General features: G+C 35.3%; 1 protein-coding gene across 1 annotated transcript in view; it reads right to left on the reverse strand.

The window, feature by feature from the left end:
• AIMP1 (aminoacyl tRNA synthetase complex interacting multifunctional protein 1) overlaps nucleotides 1-16,133 on the reverse strand; it is a 28,908-nt gene that overhangs the window by 12,438 nt on the left and 337 nt on the right. The window contains exons 2-4 of the mRNA XM_005887303.3: nucleotides 5,861-5,994; nucleotides 3,772-3,885; nucleotides 1,230-1,400 (exon numbers count right to left, since the gene is read on the reverse strand). Of these exons, the coding sequence (XP_005887365.1) occupies nucleotides 1,230-1,400; nucleotides 3,772-3,885; nucleotides 5,861-5,994 (419 nt within the window). The remainder of the gene's footprint in view (nucleotides 1-1,229; nucleotides 1,401-3,771; nucleotides 3,886-5,860; nucleotides 5,995-16,133) is intronic.

The following is a 16,133-nucleotide window of genomic DNA, read 5'->3' on the forward strand; positions in this document are numbered from 1 at the left end:
ATGATAAAATATTAGTGAATAAGGAATTGCTTCTAATGAATGAGCAAAGAAAGTCATTTCTTGACATGGAATCAACTCCTAGTGAAGAGGCTGTGAAAATTGTTGAAATGTAACAAAGGATTTAGGACATTATATAAATTTGGCTGATAAAGCAGTTGGCAGGGTTTGAGAAGATTGACTCCAATTTGAAGAAGTTCTACTGTGGGTAAAATGCCAACAAACAGAATTGTGTGCTACAGATAAATAGTTTGTGAGGAAGATTCAACCAATACAGCAAACTTTACTGTTGTCTTATTTTAAAAAACTGCCACAGCCAGTCAACCATCAGCAACCATAAGCTTGATCAGTCAGCAGCAATCAACACTGAAAAAAGACTTTCCCCCATCAAAAAGATTATGACTTGCTAAAGGTTCAGGTGAAAAAAAAAAAAAAAAAATAAAGGTTCAGGTGATGGTCAGCATGTTTTACCAATAAAGTATTTTTAACCAAGGTATGTACAGTTTTTTTTTTGTTTTGTTTTGTTTTTTAGGTATACTGCTATTGACCACTTAATAGAGCACAGTACAGTATAAGCATAACTTTCATATGTACTGGGAAACCAAAAAATTCTTGTGACTTGCTTTCTTGTGCTATCTGCTTTATTTTGATGGTCTGGAAATGAATCTGCAATATCCCTGAGATATGACTATACAGGTTTTGGTAGTCAGTTAGATACAAAAATTGAGGGACAGTGACAAGTTAAGGTTGACTGCAAGATTTCTATTCTAGTTGTTTAAGTGGACAGTGATATACTTTCTACTTCAGTTCTTACGGATTCCTAAAACATTTAACACCCCAACGCTAATTCAGACACTCAACTTTGAGTGGAATATTGTTTTCTTATCTTCATGACTGCTTCTAAGCTAACTTTCTACCTGTGATTTCTCTGAAACTGTTCCCCACAAATACATGCAAATTCAGTCATAGCAAACTGCATATGGTTCTCTACTTCCTGGTGTTAGTTATGCTAGTCCCTCTACTCAAGTCATGCTCTTGCCCTGTCAACCTGGTCAACCTTTACACACCCTTGAGGGCCCACCTTTAATGTTCCATTACCCTACTGTTTTTAAACTTTATTCTATTTCATAAGTTTTTCATAAGTTTGAACTTTCTTTTTGACACCATTATGAAAAATGTTGACATTTGGTAAACTAGTCAAGTGAAAAACAAATTTAACTGTTAAAAAATACCTTTCTTTTCAGCTTTCTCTTTCATCTTCTTTTCTTCTTCTTCTCCTCCTCCTTTTACTTGCTCTTTAGCACCAGAAGATATGGCTGTTATTGGTATAGACTGTATCTCATTTTCAGAAACTGTAGAATCAATTTTTAGTGGAGTACCAGATGGAAATGGTATTTGTTTTACTGACAAAGAAAATGAAATAATGTCATTTATGTTAAATAAACAAACAGAAAACTATGAAACTGTGAATCATAAACTATTTTGAAACAAATACAGTTGATATACAATATGTTACAGGTATTCAATATAATGATTAACAATTTTAAATGTTATACTGTATTTATAGTTATTATAAAATATTGCCTATATTCCCCGTGATGTATAATATATCCTTGTAGCTTACCTAATGCACAATTATTTGTACCTCTTAATCCCCAACTCCAATATTGCCCCCCTCTTTCCCTCTCCGGTGGTAACCACTGTTTTGTTCCCTACATCTATGAGTCAGCTTTTTATTGTATTCACTAGTTTGCTGTAATTTTAGATTCATCTATAAGTATTTGACTTTTTCTGACTTATTTCACTTGGCATAATACCCTGAGTCCACCCATGTTGCTGCATATGGCAAAATTTCATGCTTTTTTATGGCCGAATAGGACTGGAAAAGGTCAGTTTTCATTCCAATCCCAAAGAAAGGCAATCCCAAAGAATGCTCAAACTACCACACAAATGCACTCATCTCACACGCTCGTAAAGTAATGCTCAAAATTCCCCAAGCCAGGCTTCAGCAATACGTGAACCGTGAATTTCTAGATGTTCAAGCTGGTTTTAGAAAAGGCAGAGGAACCAGAGATCAAATTGCCAACATCCGCTGGATCATGGAAAAAGCAAGAGAGTTCCAGAAAAACATCTATTTCTGCTTTATTGACTATGCCAAAGCCTTTGACTGTGTGGATCACAATAAACTGTGGAAAATTTGGAAAGAGATGGGAATACCAGACCACCTGACCTGCCTCTTGAGAAATCTGTATGCAGGTCAGGAAGCAACAGTTAGAACTGGACATGGAACAACAGACTGGTTCCAAATAGGAAAAGGAGTATGTCAAGGCTGTATATTGTCACCCTGCTTATTTAAGTTATATGCAGAGTACATCCTGAGAAAGCTGGGCTTGGAAGAAGCACAAGCTGGAATCAAGATTGCCGGGAGAAATATCAATAACCTCAGATATGCAGATGACACCTTTCACGCAGAAAGTGAAGAGGAACTAAAAAGCCTCTTGATGAAAGTGGAAAAGGAGAGTGAAAAAGTTGGCTTAAAGCTGAACATTCAGAAAACGAAGATCATGGCATCTGGTCCCATCGCTTCATGGGAAATAGATGGGGAAACAGTGGAAACAGTGTCAGACTTTGTTTTTTGGGGTTCCAAAATCACTGCAGATGGTGACTGCAGCCATGAAATTAAAAGACGCTTACTCCTTGGAAGAAAAGTCATGACCAACCTAGATAACATATTCAAAAGCAGAGACATTACTTTGCCAACAAAGGTCCATCTAGTCAAGGCTGTGGTTTTTCCAGTGGTCATATACGGATGTGACAGTTGGACTGTGAAGAAGGCTGAGCACCGAAGAACTGATGCTTTTGAACTATGGTGTTGGAGAAGACTCTTGAGAGTCCCTTGGACTGCATGGAGATCCAACCCGTCCATTCTGAAGGAGATCAGTCCTGGGTGTTCACTGGAAGGACTGATGCTGAAGCTGAAACCACCTCATGTGAAGAGTTGACTCATTGGAAAAGACCTTGATGCTGGGAGGGATTGCGGGCAGGAGGAGGAGGGGACATAGGATGAGATGGCTGGATGGCATCACCAACTCGATGGACATGAGTTTGGGTAAACTCCAGGAGTTGGTGGTGGACAGAGAGGCCTGGCATGCTGCGATTCATGGGGTTGCAAAGAGTCGGACACGACTGAGCGACTGAACTGAACAGAACTGAGACACTTTTAAAATAATTCAATAAAAACTTTCATTTCATTTACAACATACCAGGTGAAATGATAATTATCTGCTGATCTGGATAACTTAAAAACCAGTATCTGATTTCAGGCAAATTACATCTCTAAGCGTCAATGTATAAAACAAGAATATCTGTGTACATAAGATTTTAAGGATAAAATACATAACGTATATGAACCACTTGGTAGTGCCTGGCATACAGTAAAATTTAATAAATGTTAACTAAATACTATTATGGCTTATTTTCAATTCTACTCAATAGGGAATAGTGATGATCGAGTTTAATAGGGGATCAGTGATGATCACAGTAGAGATTAAGAGTGCAGCTCTCTAAACTCCAATTTTGGCATTTTTTCATGATCTTAGGCAAGATCATCTATCTGCCTTTTCTAAGTCTGTATTTTCTCTTCAATGTAAGAGGAAAAATGCATGAGAAGGGCAGTTGTGAGGATGAGACGAGTAATCAAGCATAAAACCCAACTTAATAAAGAATGTAATAATTATTGTTATGAATCAACCTATCATTTCTATAATTAATCACCTCCATTTTGAATTTCTGCCTTAATTAGCTCTTGTTTCAATCCTTCAATTTCTTTCTTCAATTTTGCATTTTCAACTCGAAGTTTCTTCTCTTCTCTCAAAGTTGCCTGCAAAACTGGGATCAAGAACCACCAGTTAAGACATAGCTGGGTTTTCTAAAAGGTTTCTTATGAATACTACTTGATAAAAGCATAGCCAGTATAAACAAAGCTAAAACCAAATGTTTCACCAGTTCCTTTGTATCAGTTTAATATTTATTAAACAACATGATATTTAAAAGAGAAAGGGAGAAAATCTTTGAAGTAAAAACAGAAGAGGTTTTGTTTATCAATCATTTTCCTAGCTTTTATAAAAATGCTATGACAGTATAAGAACCTCGTTCAGTGTTACTAACAGGTTAACTGAGAGACAAATATCAGATATATTAAACTTTTTTCAAAGTCTAAGATCTAATAATGATACCAAACAATAAAAAATTGTTCTCATTTCTTCCTTTTTAATCAGTATCTTGTAAAGGGACATGAAAACTCTTTAATTCCTAATGTCTCAAAAGTAGAGCTGGTCAAACATTAAACGAAATGATTTGCTCAACATAGTGTGTTAACGGTGAGCAATAGGGTACACAAAATATAAAAGACAAGGATTCTCAGTGGGGTTGGTACTGCTCTCTAGGTGGGACTTTGAAAATCTGTAAGGGAATTTTTGGGTGTCACTAATAATGGGAGTCAGTATTGGCATTTGGAGGGCAGAGGTCAGGGATTTCAGATGTTCTGCAATAGGTTAGATATTCCTGTGAAATGAAGAACTGTCTCATATCCTGCACGATTTTGCAGTGACATTGTACAGATGCACAGGTGAAATCCTGTTTATTATTTGAGCCTAGATTCTAGTTATTTTTTACATTTAAACATTTTTAAACATTTTCATTATACTCTGAATTTTCTAGGAATCAAGTACTATGCAAATCTGTACTTTGTTTTGTTCAAGAGTTCTACCTAAAGAAACATCATTCATCATTTTGAGTAAATCAAAAACATGACTCAAAGCTGATTTTGGTATCTGGGTTGCCAACACAAAGGCACACTATTATATCAATCTGTACTATGCCTGCTGCACTTTTGCTGATTCCATGTATGCAAATCACATAGCGTGTGATACTCTCATGTCAAGCAGTATAGTCCTGCCCTGTATTTACTTACATATACATATTTATTACTACTACTCTCCATAAATTACTTCCTTTTTAATTCTCTTCTATATTACATACATCTCTATAATCTCTTCATCTTTCTAATGGGAAGAAGCATTAAAAATTTTTTAAAATAGTAAGAAAAATCCTTTTTAAATTTTAAGAAAAACAGTAAGAAAAAGTATTTATAAAACATTATAAAAATAATTAAAACAGTATTTAAAAAGAAGAAAAATTTGATAAAGGGAAAAATTTTTAGATAGTAAATGTAGGATTCTTTAAGTCATTCAGTTTTATGTAGGAGAGAAGAGCATTTATTTAAATAAGTGATGGTAAAAGACTTTGGAATTTTCATAGTATTACCATTGGCTATTGAGAAATAAAATATACAAAAAATAACCTAAATTCTAGAAGCAGAAGATCTAATATTTTTGTGAATACATCATAGCAATTTTGAGGTAAAACATAAGCACTGGAAAAACTGTAAAAATCATTTCAGAAAATACCCAAAAAGAGAGCAATATGAAAGTAAAGATTTTCTTTTATATGAAATTAAAGGAGATATTTGAGTTTCTATTTGATTTTACCCAGCTTTCTTCATTTTTAGTCTCTAATTCTATACCAACTTATTTTAAATATTAATTTTTATTAGTCTTGAATTAACACATTGTTTTCTCTAAATATTACATGTTCACCATACACCAATTCTAATTTATCTTAATCCCAGAATATTTCTTCACTCATAATTGCAATATTAAAGGAATACAGAAGTCATCATCAAGACTGTGAAGTAATATAATATTGTCTGTGGTAAACACATTTTATTTTTTGCTGTCACTGTATGAATTTATTTTAAGTATCTCCCTCAGATCAGAAAAATTAAATTTTCAAATTTTCTTACTTGCTTTCTCCTTAAGAAGAGCAACTTGCTGCTTAAGATATTCAATAATTTGATCTGCTTCTGCACCCTTCTGCTCCAATCTCTTCAGAACAGCATCACCAGTTGCCATTTTTGCCAACAAACGGCAGAAAATCCTAAGTGAAAAAATGAAAGTGAAACATTATACTGTAGAATGAGTAAGTTTATTGTATAGGACATCATGAACAAGCAGTCTGAAAGGAAAAACATTTTCTACTGCAAGAGAACCATATATTAGAAAAACAAATCAATTAAGCAGCAGAAATGTTAATAGATTAATTCCTCACTCTGACTGGAAAAGAAAATCATTTTCTCCCAAAAGCAGAAAATATGATATTTAATCATATTTCAGGTTGCCAAGTTTTCAAGAAATTTTAAATACTGCAGAATATTATGACATAAGACAGGAACACTAGGAGACAGACTAATAACAACCTTAACTACGAGATAACTGAGTACTATACCTGAGTTCCCAAGTAAAGACAGTTACTGAATTTCTTCTTTATATGTTTCTTTCATGTATTGGATATTTCTACTGTCTTATTTAATTATGTACAAACTTACATGTAAGGAAGAACATGTAAATTAGGAAAGACAATATTAAAGGAAAAAGATCAACAATTAGGAAAACATCAATTTAATCATATAGATACTGAGATACAATATTAGTGTATATATATTATATAGAGACAATTCTATAGAATTCTTTGTATATAGACATATATAGACACATATACAGAATTCTATACATATATAGACACACTGACATTATATATAGAATTCTATATATTATATAATTCTATATAATAGAATATACTATAACATAATATATATTATATATACATACACTGACATGACATATATAGAATTCTGTATATCATATAATTCTATTTCTTTTGTGGAAGAAAATAGAATTTTAATTTTATAACTCATAGAAATTAGAAGACAGCCTATCAGTATGTAGATATTGCATATATAAGCAAAATTCTGGGATTAATTCATCATGTTCAAAATTTCAAACTTTTGAAGCCAAATTCATAAGGTTTATACTGCCAAATATTAAGACAGTCACATGACAAAAGACAGTCACATGACAAAAGTCACGATTGTTAATCATTAACAATACTAAGAATTGCTTTTTACCTAATTTAGCATCAGTTTACACTTCAAAGCATGACACAAACATTGCTGAAACAGCTCTAATTTTAAATAAATTATACACACTCAGAGGTGAAGTTTTTTATTAAAAAACTGGCTAACAGTGGACAAATAATATAAAAGATTGTTTTAAAATTTCAAATTATTAGGCAAAGAATACTGAGATGTTTACTTTTTTATAAAAAGAAAACCAACCCTCAAAAATCTTTATGCTAACAGTGACAATGTATGATATAGAAAAAGTTTTAAAAACCTTATAAAGTTGTTAGTAATCAAGAAAATATAAATGGGGCAAAGGTGGTTAATCTGGAAAAGCCACAGTAAACTACACCATGGACTACTACTTAACAGCTTAGAAAAATAGAGGAAAAAAAATGTACAAGAGTGAAAATGAAGATATAACTTAAATTCTGCCAATTTTTTTTTACCAAAAGTGAATACACAATAATCCTGCTGCTGCTGCTGCTGCTGCTAAGTTGCTTCAGTCGTGTCCGACTCTGTGCGACCCCATAGACGGCAGCCCACCAGGCTCCCCCGTCCCTGGGATTCTCCAGGCAAGAACACTGGAGTGAGTTGCCGTTGCCTTCTCCAATGCAGGAAAGTGAAAAGTGAAAGTGAAGTCGCTCAGTCATGTCCGACTCCTAGCGACCCCATGGACTGCAGCCCACCAGGCCCCTCTGTCCATGGGATTGTCCAGGCAAGAGTACTGGAGTGGGTTGCCATTGCCTTCTCCAATAACCCTGCTATTGCTCCTCAAATGTTAAAGCCAGAATTTTAGAGAAAAATACATGGACATATGATGAAAATTTAAAGTAAAAAAGTTATGTTTTTTGAACTTTTAGTATTCCGGTTACAGCATTCTTTTAGTTTGATGTCTATTTCAGTTTAACATAAGTAATGACCAAATATTACATATTTCAATAGGTGAAATACAGCTATCGCTAACGGAAACAATGATTTGATTGGCCTAAGTTGTTTGGCATAAGCTGTAACTTTTGCTTCCCTACCAATGCAATATTTGATGAGTGATACTAAAATAAATGTGAAATTAGTGATACACATTAGAAAAAACCCTAGTAAACTTCTCTTAACAGATATGAAATAAATAGATTTAAGTCTAAAACAGGTCTCATAAATTCAACAGTAGGTCCACAAAGTCATCTCACAAATACATCAAGTTGCTTACAAAACCAAATATGAAACATATGCTCTAACTTACAAAACAGCTTCAAAACTAAGACTAAAAATAATTCACAAAATACAGGTAATAAATCCTAGTCTACAAGCAAAAAAGATCTATAATTATACTGAAATAAATCTATTAACTACCTGGAAAACATAGTTATGAGTTAAGTAAAATATAACTTTTGTGATACATATTGAAGCACAGACTGTTTAGGAAGAGAGAATGCCATGTTTCAAAACACAGAAACACAAGTAAGTTAAACATATAAATACATGCACACATAAGAGCAAACAATGTGATAAAGGGAGATGACAGAATAATCCTCAAAATCTTTGTTATCTCATGGTAAGGGGTTAGGATATATAAAGTGAAAAGACTAGCCATTTCAGGGAACCAATATATTATTACCACAAACTGAAAACAGGAAAAAAATTACAGCTAGTTAAGACTAGTTAATAATTCATTTGGTAGAAAATGGTTTAAAAATCAGCTTTAAACATTTTTATAAGTAAACTTTATTTTATAAGTAAACTTTAAACATTTTTATAAGAAAATTTTTTCTCAATAAAATGTATGTATCTCTCACTCAAATACAAACAGGTAAAACACCATCCAACTTTTCTTATACTTTAAATACTCCAGACACTAATATACTATCCATATAAAGATAACCAATATATTTAATTATGTTAATTTAGTTAATATATTTAATTATATTAATTTACTTAATATATTATAAAAATAAGTATAATTTATATCCTTAGCCATAAGTGTAAAAATACTTGCTTAAATTAAGGTCTAGTTTTAAATTGGTAAAAACCAGGACCTAGAAACATGAGCTACCTGAAACATTCAGTAAAAATGAATTTTCTAACTACTAAGTGGATAAACAGGAGAAATAAGAAAGAAAAAAGAAACAGTATTAGTAACAGACAGAAATGTTACTGGAAAACACTTATGTGAGCCATGAAATCTTAAAATACTGAGAATACAGAAGGATCCTATTCAACCATTCATATATAAACTGTGGATGAAGCCATCTCGGTTTTCTTCAGGTACTGGTTAAAGAAGCGACTGGCTACCCACTCCAGTATTCTTGCCTGGAGAATGGACAGAGGAGTCTGGTGGGCTACAGTCCATGGGGTTGCAAAGAGTCAAACACCACTAAGCAACTAACACGTCCACTTTCCGCTTTCATGTTTAGGGCAACAATGCTAGCTTAAGGTCATTGCTTTAAGTTCAGACAAATGTTTATCATTCAACGCAGTGCTCATTTCACTACTCTGTGCCGACTGCTGCATAAGGTTCAATTTTACATTGAGTATCCACTGGATTTCAAACTTTTAGGCCTGCTTAGCTTCCTCAGAGCTTTTAATATACTAATACATAGAGGATTTCTCAAGATGATAAAGTTAATAATAGGTAACTTCTGCAGAGCATTTATTGTGGGCTCGCTAAATGCTGTGCATAGATCAGCTACAAATATAGCAATTATCTACATTACGTATAGAAGAAAACTTGACTTAAAATTAATTTGGCTCAGGTCATGGGGCTAGTTAGTAAATGAGGATTAAAACTTAGGTCCGTCTGATTCTGGAGTTGGCTCTTTTAATGCCCAAGCTAAAATTTCAATAAAGGATATGATTATGAAGCACTTCCCAAAGTATTTAGCCATGGAATACTAACCAACGAAAAGCTATTAAAATTTACTTGAACAAGAATTTTCTACAACAGTTTGGGAATGCTGACTTACTCTGCACCAAAATTAAAAATAAAAAAGATTATGTTATTAAAACAGATATAACACTTAACTGCATGCACAGTAATTACAAATCTACAATATTTACAAAGAAAACAGTATACCCAGTATGTTAACTGTATTTGGATAGTAAGAGTCAAAGCTTTTTTCCCCTTTTTCCTCTACTAAATTTAAAAAAATAAACATTTTTATGGTAAAAAGCTTTGAAAAGTATTAGCTAAGTTACTCTGCCCTTTCACATTGTTTTTTTCAACATAACCACCATATTTCATCAAACCTAAAATGCTGCTGTAAGATGCCACTAATCATAAAGCCAGGTGAAGCTGATTTTATGAAATACATGAATTTGGACTGTATCTTAATCATTAAAACACATAAAAGATTGTTTCTGAGATTCCTATCATTTCTTTTTTTAAGTTTTCTTTTTTTTTTTTTCATTTTTTTTTTAATTGAAATATAATTGATTCACAGTGTTCTTTAGTTTCAGGTATACACCAAAATGATTCAGTTTACATATTATTTTCAGATTCTTTCCCTTATAGGTTATTACAGAATACTGAGTAGAGTTCCTGTGCTATACAGTAGGACTTTGTTGCTTTTCTGATTTATATATAGGAGTGTATCTATTAATCTAATATCCCTAATTTATCCCTCTCCCTCTTTCCTCTTTGGGAACCATAAGTTTGTTTTCTATGTCTTTGGGTCTGTCCGTTTTGTAAATAAGTTCATTTATATCATTTTTTAAGATTTCACATATGTGATATCATATGTATTTGTCTTTCTCTGACTTTGTTCACTTAGTATGATCATCTTTAGGTCTATCCATGTCGCTGCAAATGGCATTATTTCACTCCTTTTAATGTTGAGTAATATTTCATTGTATACATGTACCACATCTTCTTTATTCATGCTTTCGTTTCTTGGCTATTGTAAACAGTATTGCAATGAATATTGGTTTCTTTTTTTTTTTTTTTTTTAAGAATAAATTCTTAATATCATCAAATATCCAGTGATGTTTAAATTTCCAGTTGCCTTACACACCTCTTTTTTTTTTTTCCTTGTTAATTTTCTGTTTAGTTGATCTATCCATAGGTGTGAGTGGGGTATTAAAGTCTCCCACTATTATTGTGTTATTGTTAATTTCTCCTTTCATACTTGTTAGCATTTGTCTTACATACTGCGGTGCTCCCATGTTGGGTGCATATATATTTATAATTGTTATATCTTCTTCTTGGATTGATCCTTTGATCATTATGTAGTGACCTTCTTTGTCTCTTTTCACAGCCTTTGTTTTAAAGTCTAATTTATCTGATACGAGTATTGTGACTCCTGCTTTCTTTTAGTCCCTATTTGCATGGAAAATCTTTTTCCAGCCCTTCACTTTCAGTCTGTATGTGTCCCCTGTTTTGAGGTGGGTCTCTTGTAGACAACATATGTAGGGGTCTTGTTTTTGTATCCATTCAGCCAGTCTTTGTCTTTTGGTTGGGGCATTCAACCCATTTACGTTTAAGGTAATTACTGATAAGTATGATCCCGTTGCCATTTACTTTATTGTTTTGGGTTCGAGTTTATACACCGTTTTTGTGTTTCCTGTCTAGAGAATATCCTTTAGTATTTGTTGGAGAGCTGGTTTGATGGTGCAGAATTCTCTCAGCTTTTGCTTGTCTGAAAAGCTTTTGATTTCTCCTTCATACTTGAATGAGATCCTTGCTGGGTACAATAATCTGGGCTGTAGGTTATTTTCTTTCATCATTTTAAGTATGTCTTGCCATTCCCTCCTGGCTTGAAGAGTTTCTATTGAAAGTTTTCTTTTTAATGGACCATTAAAAAAAATTTTTTTAATTGAGTTTGTTACAATACTGCCAGTGTTTTATGGTTTTTTTTTTTTTTTGGCCACAAGGCATTTGGGATCATAGCTCTTTGACTAGGGATCAAACTCACAAACTCTGCATTGGAAAGTGAAGCCTTAATCACTGTACCATCAGGGAAGTCCCTGAGAGCCCTATCATTTCTAAACAGCTTCCCTTTACTTCAGCAATCTCTTCAGTAGTCTTCCCCAGTCTGATTTTAAATTGCCAGTATTTTAAAAATTAACAAATCTTCTACCCCAGTCTCTCAATGTTAGGAACCAAACAATCAAATAATTGCTTTGAAATGGCAGTTTTAACTGCAGATTTTCATTTTTACTTCATAGTATAGCGAACACCTCAAAAATTTGGAAGTGATTCTCTATTTCTCAAAATATCTGATTTTGCTGTTTCAGAATTGCAATTAGCTAAAAATTTATATTCTTCTTAGACACTCTAAGCATTGCTTCTCATCAAATATAAGATGCCGTCAACTGTAAAACGGCTCTAGTAATTAAGGGAAAAAACCATAGCTGATTTAACTGATCTAATGCTCTCTTACATTTAGTCACATCCTGTGTTATGTACTGAAATACCTGCTTTGAATTTACTGCTTTTTGCTTTCAAGTATGTGATCAGGGAATGAATTCAAATTTCAGCTCTGCAACTCATTCATTAGCTGTGACTTTACTACTGAAGCAGCTGATTCACAATGTCGTGTTAGTTGCAGGTGCACAGCAAAGTAATTCAGATACATACATATACACACACACATAGTTTCTTATCCAGATTCTTTTCCCATATAGGTTGTTACAAAATACTGAGCATAGTTCCCTCTGCTATACAGTAGGCCCATGTTACTTAACCCGTTTTATATAAAGTAGAAGAAGGCAATGGCAACCCACTCCAGTACTCTTGCCTGGACAATCCCATGGATGGAGGAGCCTGGTAGGCTACAGTCCATGGGGTCGCTAAGAGTCGGACGCGACTGAGCGACTTCCCTTTCACTTTTCACTTTCATGCACTGGAGAAGGCAATGGCAACCCACTCCAGTGTTCTTGCCTGGAGAATCCCAGGGACGGGGGAGCCTGGTGGGCTGCCGTCTATGGGGTCGCACAGAGTTGGACACGACTGAAGCGACTTAGCAGTAACAGCAGTGAGTGTAAGTTACTCCCAAATTCCTAATTTACACCCCCCTGCCCCATCCATCTTTCCCCTTTGGTAACTGTAAGTTTGCTTTCTACATCCGTAAGTCTGTTTCTGTTTGGCAAATAAGTTCATTTTTCAATTTTACATGTAAGTGATATTGTATGATATTTGTCATTATCTCTCTCTGACTTTACTTAGTACGATAATCTCTAGGTTCATCCATCGTGCTACACATGGCATTATTTCATTCTTTTTTACGGCTGAGTGGTATTTCATTGTGCATATGTGTGTGTGCACACACATGTGTTGTCTATACACACCATATCTTCTTTATCCACTCATCTCTTTGATGGACATTTAAGTTGCTTCCACATCTTGGCTATAGTAAATAATGCTTAGGTAAACACTGGGGTGCATGTATCTTTTCGAATTACAGTTTTCTTCAGCTATCTTCCCAGGACTGGGATTGCAAGATCATATGGTAGGTCTAATTTTAGTTTTTTAAAGAATCTCCATACGGTTCTTCATAGTGGCTGCACCAATTTACATTCCCACTAACAGAGCAGGAGGGTTTCCTTTCCTCCACACCCTCTACAGCATTGATAATTTGTAATTTTTTTGACGATGGCCATTCTGACTGATGTAAGGTGATAACTCACTATAGTTTTGATTTGCATTTCTCTAATAATTAGTGATGCTGAGCATTTTTCATGTGCCTTTTGGCCATCTGTATGTCTGCTTTGGAGAAATGTCTATTAGATATTCTGCCCATTTTTTGATTGGGTTGCAAGGTGATCACCATAATAATCCAGTTAACATCCTTTACCATACATAGTTATAATTTTTTTTCTTATGATGAGAACCATCAAGATTCAGTCTATTTTCTAATATGCAAAACTATTATTAACCATAGTCACTATGGTGTACATTACATCCCTGTGACAATCACTTTACAACTGGAAATCTGTATTTATTCTTGATTGTTTTTCTTTACTCACCAGAGCCTTCTTCCCCTTTACCAATGAGGACACAGGGGATGCTGCAGGGCCTAAGGGATGGCTATGAGAGTATGGCTAAGAGAAGGCAGTCCATATATCTCAAACACTATGGCCATTAACACAGAAAAGCTTTTTGTCCAGTGACAAATACATAAAATTTTAAAAGGGATATGTCTTGGTTTCCCAAGACCCTCTACCAAACAAGGTCATTTTTTATCTGGTCAAATTTTTCCCAATAGGATTTAACCAAACCTTTATCTTACAGGTGCACTCACCACTGTTTTTTTTTGTTTCCTTTTTTCCATTTCTAATCCAAGAACACAGTTAATAATAGTAGCCACTATTTTAATGGGCCTGGCATATTACATACACTGTCATTTAATCTTTACAACCTTGTGACACAATATTTCCAGTTTATAGATAAACTCAAGAGAAATTATGTGACTTTTCTAACACCATTCAAATATTAAATAGTAAAGCCATGATTTTAAACTTGTGTTTGATACTCCTAACCTCACACTCGGAGAAGGCAATGGCACCCCACTCCAGTACTCTTGCCTGGAAAATCCCATGGACGGAGGAGCCTGGTGGGCTGCAGTCCATGGGGTCACTAGGAGTCGGACATGACTGAGCAACTTCACTTTTCACTTTCATGCACTGGAGAAGGAAATGGCAACCCACTCCAGTGTTCTTGCCTGGAGAATCCCAGGGATGGGGGAGCCTGGTGGGCTGCCATCTATGGGGTCGCAGAGTTGGACACGACTGAAGCGACTTAGCAGCAGCAACCTCACACTAGGAGTTATTTTAAAGTGTTCCCCAAACAAAATTAAAAAAGATTAACTCATCATCCATTAAAATTCTTGCATAACTAAATTATGAGGACTGAAAGTCTCACTGGCCATTTCTTACCACCTCTATTTAGGCCACCACAGTAACTTCCCAGAATTTGTGCGCAAGTCTCCTACCTGGTCTTTCACCCTATTCTCTCCAGTCTATTCTGGACAGCAGTCAGAGAGATTCTTTCAAAAAGGCAGTCAGGATATAACACTTCACTGTTAGTGAAGTGACCTAGATGCCCTTCAAGATCCTTCATGACCTGTTCCTGCTCTCTGATTCTTTCTCCAGCTCTAACTCCTTCACTCAACTCTGACCTACAGGCTTCCTTATGGTTCAGGCCAGTTTCTGTCTGATGGCTTTTGCAGTGTTTGATCCCTCAGCCTGACTCCACTACTGCAAAATATGGTTGTTGTTCAGTCACTAAGTCCCGTCTGACTCTCTGTAACCCTATATGGACTGTAGCCCGTCAGGCTCCTCTGTCCATGGGGATTTTCAGGCAAGAATACCGGAATAGTTTCCCATTTCTTTTTCCAAGTGATATTTCTGGACCAGGAATTGAATCTGTGTACCCTGCATTGGCAGATGGATTCTTTACCACTGAACCACCAGGGAAGCCCCTCCCCAAATTACTCTTACAATTAACTCTGTTTCTGTCACCTCTACTTGAGTGACCTTTTCAGTGAGACCTTCAATGGCCACACTAAAATTTCAAGCCATATCCCCCTTCCCTGCTTTACTACTTTTCTTTTCAGCACTCGTTACGATCTAAGACACGATAATGTTTTAAACTTTGTTTAATATGTGTCTTCCTCAATAAAACATGAACTACGGTAGAAAGAAATTTTTATCTGTTTTACTCATTCCTTTTTACCAACGCCTAAAACGGTGCCTCGGAGAAGGCAATGGCACCCCACTCCAGTACTCTTGCCTGGAAAGTCCCATGGATGGAGGAGCCTGGTAGGCTGCAGTCCATGGGGTCGCTAGAGTCAGACACGACTGGGCGACTTCACTTTCACTTTTCTCTTTCATGCATTGGAGAAGGAAATGGCAACCCGCTCCAGTATTCTTGCCTGGAGAATCCCAGGGACGGCGGAGCCTGGTAGGCTGCCGTCTATGGGGTCGCACAGAGTCGGACACGACTGAAGCGACTTAGCAGCAGCAGCAGCAGCAGCAAAACGGTGCCTGGAACATGGTGGACGTCGAATAACCACCTGCGCAAAGAGCGAATTCCTATCACTACACCCAGTGCTCTCTCACACGCACAAAAGTAATCATGTTTGTGCGTATACTTTTCCCAGTAACATCCTTTCCCTCGGCCCCG

Source organism: Bos mutus, chromosome 6 (assembly GCF_027580195.1).
Source record: "Bos mutus isolate GX-2022 chromosome 6, NWIPB_WYAK_1.1, whole genome shotgun sequence".
Classification (NCBI taxonomy): domain Eukaryota; kingdom Metazoa; phylum Chordata; class Mammalia; order Artiodactyla; family Bovidae; genus Bos; species Bos mutus.